The sequence below is a fragment of the Triticum urartu genome, chromosome 1 (genome assembly GCF_003073215.2).
Source record: "Triticum urartu cultivar G1812 chromosome 1, Tu2.1, whole genome shotgun sequence".
Classification (NCBI taxonomy): domain Eukaryota; kingdom Viridiplantae; phylum Streptophyta; class Magnoliopsida; order Poales; family Poaceae; genus Triticum; species Triticum urartu.
Window position 1 is genome coordinate 535258389 of NC_053022.1, and position 7943 is coordinate 535266331.

Genomic DNA, 7943 nt, shown 5'->3' on the forward strand with positions numbered 1-7943 from the left:
GTAGTCTAGCAGACATCACCACTCTGGTGCATAATGTTCTTTGTTCTTCCTACGAGGTCCAGTAGTAACTTGATCTTAAGTTTCATGATCATCATCAATAACTTCCTCTCTAGTTTCTGTAGGCATCACGGGAACAGATTTCTCTGATGTGCTACTTTCCAAATTGAGAGAAGGTACAATTACCTCATCAAGTTCTATTTTCCTCCCACTCACTTCTTTCGAGAGAAACTCCTTCTCTAGAAATGTTCCATTCTTGGCAACAAAGATCTTGCCTTCGGATCTGTGGTAGAAGGTGTACCCAATTGTTTCTTTAGGGTTTCCTGTGAAGACACACTTCTCTGATTTGGGTTCAAGCTTATCAGGCTGAAGCATTTTGACATAAGTGTCACAACCCCAAACTTTAAGAAATAACAACTTAGGTTTCTTGCCAAACCATAGTTCATACACGGTGTCGTCTCAACGGATTTAGATGGTGCCCTATTTAATGTGAATGCAGCTGTCTCTAATGCATAACCCGAAAACAATAGTGGTAAATCGCTAAGAGACATCATAAAACGCACCATATCTTATAAAGTACGATTATGACATTCAGACACACGATTACGCTATGGTGTTCCAGGTGTCGTGAGTTGTGAAACTATTCCACATTGTTTTAAATGAAGGCCAAACCCGTAACTCAAATATTCGCCTCCGCGATTATATTGTAGAAACTTTATTTTCTTGTTAGGATGATTCTCCACTTTACTTTGAAATTCTTTGAACTTTTCAAATGTTTCGAACTTGTGTTTCATTAAGTAGATATACCCATATCTGCTCAAATCATCTATGAACGTCAGAAAATAATGATACTCGCCGCGTGCTTCAACACTCATTGGATCCCATACATCGGTATGTATTATTTCCAATAAGTCATTAGCTTGCTCCATTCTTCCAGAGAACGGAGTTTCAGTCATCTTGCCCATGAGGCATGGTTCGCAAGTATCAAATGCTTCATAATCAAGTGATTCCAAAAGTCCATCCGCATGGAGTTTCTTCGTGCGCTTTACACCAATATGATATAAACGGCAATGCCACAAGTATGTTTCACTATCATTATCAAATTTGCATCTTTTGGCATCAATATTGTGAATATGTGTATCACTATGATCGAGATTCAATAAACCATTCACATTGGGTGTATGACCATAGAAGGTTTTATTCATGTAAACAGAACAACAATTATTCTCTGACTTAAATGAATAATCGTATTGCAATAAACATGATCAAATCATATTCATGCTCAACGCAAACACCAAATAACATTTATTTAGGTTTAATACTAATCCCGAAGGTAGAGGGAGTGTGCGATGGTGATCGTATCAACCTTGGAATCACTTCCAACACACGTCGTCACCTCGCCCTTAACTAGTCTCTGTTTATTCTGCAACTCCTGTTTCGAGTTACTAATCTTAGCAACTGAACCAATATCAAATACCCAGGGGCTACTACGAATACTAGTAAGGTACACATCAATAACAAGTATATCAAATATACCTTTGTTCACTTTGCCATCCTTCTTATCCGCCAAGTATTTGAGGCAGTTCCGCTTCTAGTGAGCATTCCCTTTGTAGTAGAAGCACTCAGTTTCAGGCTTAGGTTCAGCTTTGGGCTTCTTCACGGGAGTGGCAACTTGCTTGCCATTCTTCTCAAAGTTCCCTTTCCTTCCATTGCCCTTTTTCTTGAAACTAGTGATCTTGTTAACCATCAACACTTGATGCTCTTTCTTGATTTCTACCTTCACCGATTTCAACATCGTGAAGAGCTCGGGAATCGTCTTCGTCATCCCTTATTATAGTTCATCACAAAGTTCTAGTAGCTTGGTGATAGTGACTAGAGAACTCTGTCAATCACTATCTTATCTGGAAGATTAACTCCCACTTGATTCAAGCGATTGTAGTACCCAGACATTCTAAGCACGTGCTCATTGGCTGAGCTATTCTCCTCCATCTTGTAGGTAAAGTACTTATCATAGGTCTCATACCTCTCGACACAAGCATGAGTCTGAAATACCAATTTCAGCTCTTGGAACATCTCATATGCTCCGTGGCGTTCAAAATGTTTTTGAAGTCCCGGTTCTAAGACGTAAAGCATGGCGCATTAAACTATCAAGTAGTCATCATATTGAGCTTGTCAAACATTCATAACGTCTGCATCTGCTCCTGCAATAGGTCTGTCACCTAGCGGTGCATCAAGGACATATTTCTTTTGTGTAGCAATGAAGATAATCCTTAGATCACGGACCCAGTCGCATCATTGGTACCTATCATCTTTCAACTTAGTTTTCTTTAGGAACATATCAAAAAATAGGGGAGCTACATCGTGAGCTATTGATCTACAACATAGATTTGCAAATACTATCAGGACTAAGTTCATAATAAATTAAGTTTAATTAATCAAATTACTAATGAACTCCCACTTAAATCAACATCCCCCAAGTTGTCTAAGTGTTACGAGATCCAAATCAACTAACCCATGTCCGATCGTCACGTGAGATGGGGTAGTCATCAATGGTGAACATCTCTATGTTGATCATATCTACTATATGAGTCATGTTCGGCCTTTCGGTCTCCAGTGTTTCGAGACCATGTCTATACATGCTAGGCTCGTCAAGTTTAACCCAAGTATTCTACATGTGCAAAACTGTCTTACACCCGTTGTATGTGAACGTAGAGTCTATCACACCCGATCGTCACGTGGTGTCTCGAGACGACGAACTGTAGCAACAGTGCATACTCAGGAAGAACACTTTTATCTCGAAATTAAGTGAAGGGATCATCTTATAATGCTACCGACGTTCTAAGCAAAATAAGATGCATAAAAGATAAACATCACATGCAATCAAAATATGTGACATGATATGGCTATCATCATCTTGTGCTTTTGATCTCCATCTCCAAAGCAATGTCATGATCTCCATCGTCACCGGCTTGACACCTTGATCTCCATCATAGCGTCATGGTCGTATCACCAACTATTGCTTCTACAACTATTGCTAACACATAGTAATAATTAAAGCAATTACATGGCGTTTGCATTTCATACAATAAAAGAGACAACCATAAGGCTCCTGCCGATTGCCGATAATTTACAAAACATGATCATCTCATACATCAACATATATCACATCATATCTTGACCATATCACATCACAACATGCCCTGCAAAAACAAGTTAGACGTCCTCTACTTTGTTGTTGCAAGTCTTATGGGGCTGCTATGGGCTTCTAGCAAGAACCGTTCTTACCTATGCATAAAACCACAACGGTGTTTCATCAAGTTTACTGTTTTAACCTTCTTCAAGGACCGGCCATAGTCAAATTCGATTCAACTAAAGTTGGAGAAACAGACACCCGCCAGCCACCTTTATGCAAAACTAATTGCATGTCAGTCGGTGGAACCGGTCTCATACGTAATTCCCTTTGTCCATCGGTATGTTACTTGCCCGAGATTTGATCATCGGTATCTTCATACCTAGTTCAATATCGTTACTGGAAAGTCTCTGTACTCGTTCCGTAATACATCACCATGTGACTAAGTTCTTAGTCATTTGCTTGCAAGCTTATGATGTGTATTACTGAGATGGCCCAGAGATACTTCTCCATTACTCGGAGTGACAAATCCTAATCTCGATCTATGCCAACTCAACAAACACCTTCGGAGACACCTATAGAGTATCTTTATGATCACCCAGTTACATTGTGACGTTTGATAGCACACAAGGTATTCCTACGGTATCCAGGAGTTGCATAATCTCATAGTCGAAGGAATGTGTATTTGGCATGAAGAAAGCAATAGCAAAAAATTGAATGATCACTATGCTAAGCTAACGGATGTGTCTTGTCCATCACATCATTCTCCTAATGTTGTGATCCCGTTATCAAATGACAACACATGTCTATGGTTAGGAAATCTAACCATCTTTGCTCAACGAGCTAGTCTAGTAGAGGCTCACTAGGGACACGGTATTTGTTTATGTATCCACACATGTATTTAAGTTTTTGATCAATACAATTCTATCATGAATAATAAAACTTTATCATATTTTAGGAAATATAATAATAACCATTTTATTATTGCCTCTAGGGCATATTTTCATCAGTTCCTCATTAATTATCCAGGATTATATCGGTTGTACAAGTTCCCGTCGGTGTGATCGTCTTGTGCGCATGATGGTTTCTCAATTTTCTTTCCCCCTTTTCTTCTATATCTTTGTTTAGCATAATACAACATGGCCAAACTACCAGTACAAAACATAGGATAATACATCGTCAAATGAACATAGTAACATATATGAAACTCAGCTTTTTTGTTTGCACGAGAAAAGGAAGAACGATTCCGTTTCTTACTTGCACGCCTTCAAGTACCGCTCCCTAATTTATTTGGCCTACTGGTCAAGTATGTTAATGGTCAGAACATAATCAGTAAAACTGTATGTCGGAGGGGGTAGCTGGAAAGCGCAAGGAGTGGAATTTGAAGATCTTGAGCCCCCCCCCATACGTGTAGAGGGGGAATAGAAGAGTTTAGCCCTCCTATGAGTCACTTGGGTAAAAGGGATAGAAATATTATGGTCTGGAAAAGAGATTTGAGAGTCTTTGTGTGAGTACGTGTTGAAGAGTAAGGAGTGAAATTGCGTTCATCTTTCCTTCTGCTAGGGTAAAACCCAAGGAAGTTGCAAGGAGCACTAAGGACGTGTTTGGTTGCTCACATATAGACCAACCATGTCCGCGCATGATGAAATTGGGTTGTTTGGTTGTCTGCTTTCACTATTGGGTCTGCATCGCATAGACTTTAAAGCACCTCCCAGCTAGGCCCGCCAGGAACTCCCGAATCGACATTTTCCAAGGAGTCAGGCTCGAGGGATGCATGTGAGCGGGTCCAGTGATGAAGCCTCATCTTGTCAGATATGTGGGTGTAAGTGAAGTTGCAGATGGTTTGTTTGTTTAACTCCTAATCTCGTCCACCTATTAGTCCCTTCTAACCTATACAACGACGCTTTGATTCGGGGTAAGGTCTACACAAAAAGAAGCACTTCGATGTTGTGGTTCCATTCAGGCAATCGGTTCGTAGTTTTATCCATTGTGAATGTTCAATTCCGTGTCAATGTTTGGATCTACTTTGTATAAATTATGTCAACTTTGTCGTGCACAATCGACCGTTTGAAAGTTCCTTTGCCCAGTAGCTTCATCTTGCAGTTCCACACAACTTTCGTGTTGCACGTTTTCTGTTTCATCGATCGCAGACAAGTAGATCTACATTTTCCTCATAATTGTACATATGTGGTCTGGTTTAAGACACTCAGTAATCGTTCCTCTAGGCCTCTCTTCCGCATCCTGTTACACTGACGCCACCGTCGGCGTCATTCCTCTCGGTCTCCTCTCCCGTATCTTGCTGCACTAGCGTCATAGTCGATGCCGTACATCTCGGCCTCCTCTCCCGTGTCCTACTGCGCTTGCGCACACTGTATTTCTTCTCCTCTGTTCTCTGCCTCAGTGCCCTCCTCTACCTCACGCTAGCAACTAGTTCGTCGTTTTGCTGAGGGGATCGCTCGCCCGCTACTCCGTACTCGTCATGTCGGACGCAGCGCCGCTGCCCCTATGCATTCTCTCATGCGCCCTACTACATTGGCACCACTGTCGACATTGTTTCTCTCGGCATCCTCTCACACGCCATGTTGCACTGTCACCACTGTCGAAATAGTTCCTCCCAGCCTCCTCACCCTCGTCCTGCTGCACTGGCGTCATCGCCGGCATTGTTCCTCTCGGCCTCCTTGCCCGCGTCGTACTACACAAGCGCCACCGCCGGCGTTGTTCCTCCCGACCTCCTGCTCCATCCTACTACACTGGAGTCATCTCCGACGTTGTTCCTTCTCTCCCTTGTCCTACCACACTGATACTACCACATGGTGCACGCACTATCATTTCTCCTCCTTTGCCCTCTGACTCAGTGTCCTCCTATTTGTCCCTCTGCACAGACTTACTTTGTGGCAATGACGCTAGGAACTAGTTCGCGGCACCGCCGATGGATTGCTCCCTTGATGCAAGAAGCCTAGATGTGGGCAACTAAACAACATGCAAATGTTGGTTGTTTGCCTGTTTTTCCTCGGCCAAGCTCAACTAAAACACAGATGTAATACATGCAAAATCCGTGCAAGCAAGCAAACACTCCCTAAGCAATGGGGGGATGAGAGTGATTGCACCCACATATTGGACCAAACCATAGACAAAAGTCATTTCGCTCCTGAGACATATTGTTTGAACAAAAGTTTGCTTTCCAACTGGAGAGGAAACATCTAACCAAATAGGAGAGGCCAAAAAAAAAGAAAGATAAACGACAACTAGCTACTTTGAAGGAAATGCATTTTGACTCACCCCGCTATCTGCTTTCGCTCCCTCCATTCCAAAATATAATGCGTCCGTACTTTTCGAGGTCCAACTTTAACCATAAATTTAACCAATGAGACCGACTGCGGCGGGAGTAAAAATTATTTAATTAAAAACTTTATTTGAATACGAATTCACTGATATAATTTATACTCCCGTCGCAGTCGGTCTCGTTGATTAAATTTATGGTCAAAGTTGAAGCACGAGAATATAGAAATCGCTATATTTTGGAATGGAATGAGTATGTTTCAAGAAGCAAAGGACCAATGATGGACGGAATGGATTGCAAGAAACAAACCCAAATGTTTCGAGCTGCCGCCCGCGCTCCGCGCATGAAATTTTAGAGCCACATCAGCGATCCCGCCAATCCACCGGCCCAAGCTACCGGCCACGTCACGGATCCGCGGCATCTCTCCCCCGGATCGCCATCTTAACCGTCCACTCCATCCGCATCCAACGGCAGGCAGAGGCCTCCTCCAGCCTCTCGTCCCCGTTAAAACGCCCCTCGCCCCTCCCCGCAAATCACATCACCAGCAGCCACCACCGTCCCTCCGATTCCACATCCGCTCGCAGCTCGAGATCGTCAGCCATGTCCGGGCGCGGCAAGGGAGGCAAGGGGCTCGGCAAGGGCGGCGCCAAGCGCCACCGGAAGGTGCTGCGCGACAACATCCAGGGCATCACCAAGCCGGCGATCCGGCGGCTGGCGCGGAGGGGCGGCGTGAAGCGCATATCGGGGCTCATCTACGAGGAGACCCGCGGCGTGCTCAAGATCTTCCTCGAGAACGTCATCCGCGACGCCGTCACCTACACCGAGCACGCCCGCCGCAAGACCGTCACCGCCATGGACGTCGTCTACGCGCTCAAGCGCCAGGGCCGCACCCTCTACGGATTCGGCGGCTAGGCCGCCACCAGATCAGTAGCTAGACTGTCGTTGTTTGGTAGTACCAGCAGTGCTCGTGGTCCTCTTGTGTAATGGCAGCATCTCGCTGCTGTTAACCCTTGTTGTCTGGATGTACTACTAGGATGGAATGGAAATTGTAGCAGTTTGCCCTTGAATTCGTTACCTATTCTTTCGGCCTGTTGATGTTTGTTCGTGCGCGGGTCAGATATTGCCAGTGCGTTCTTCAGTTGTCTTGCTCTGTAAATTTCGGCCCCCAAATCCGTTTGTGCCGGCTTCGGTGTTTGGATCCTATTTTGTGCTGCCTCCAGTGTGTGGTGGATTCAAACCAAATCCCACTGTGTTTGGCTTCCGTGTTTGGTGGATAGAAATCAAATCCTATTTTGTGTTGGTTTCAGTGTTTGGATTCAAACCAAATCCTATTTTGCGTTGCTTCAGTGTTTGGTGGATTCAAACCAAATCCTATTTGTGTTGGCTTCAGTGTTTGGTGTATTCAGGCTGAGTAAGCGCTCTTCTGCTGCTCCACCGTGATGTTAAACTTGTAGTGCTGGAATGTTTTTGAACTATCTGTGACGTCAAACTTGTGGAATGTGTGCCTCTGTGGGTCTGGTCTCTGGTGGAGAGCTG

At 43.9% G+C, this 7943-nt stretch overlaps 1 protein-coding gene across 1 annotated transcript; it reads left to right on the forward strand.

Moving 5' to 3' along the window:
* The first annotated feature begins 6932 nt into the window (after positions 1-6932).
* On the forward strand, positions 6933-7474 carry LOC125537869 (histone H4). The gene has a single exon (XM_048701194.1). The coding sequence runs from the start codon at positions 7008-7010 to the stop codon at positions 7317-7319; it is 312 nt and encodes a 103-aa protein (XP_048557151.1). The 5' UTR covers positions 6933-7007; the 3' UTR covers positions 7320-7474.
* Positions 7475-7943: the final 469 nt, after the last annotated feature.

Coding starts and splice junctions, on each gene's coding strand:
- LOC125537869 (XM_048701194.1), top strand. CDS start 7,008: ATGTCCGGGCGCGGCAAGGGAGGCAAGGGGCTCGGCAAGGGCGGCGCC.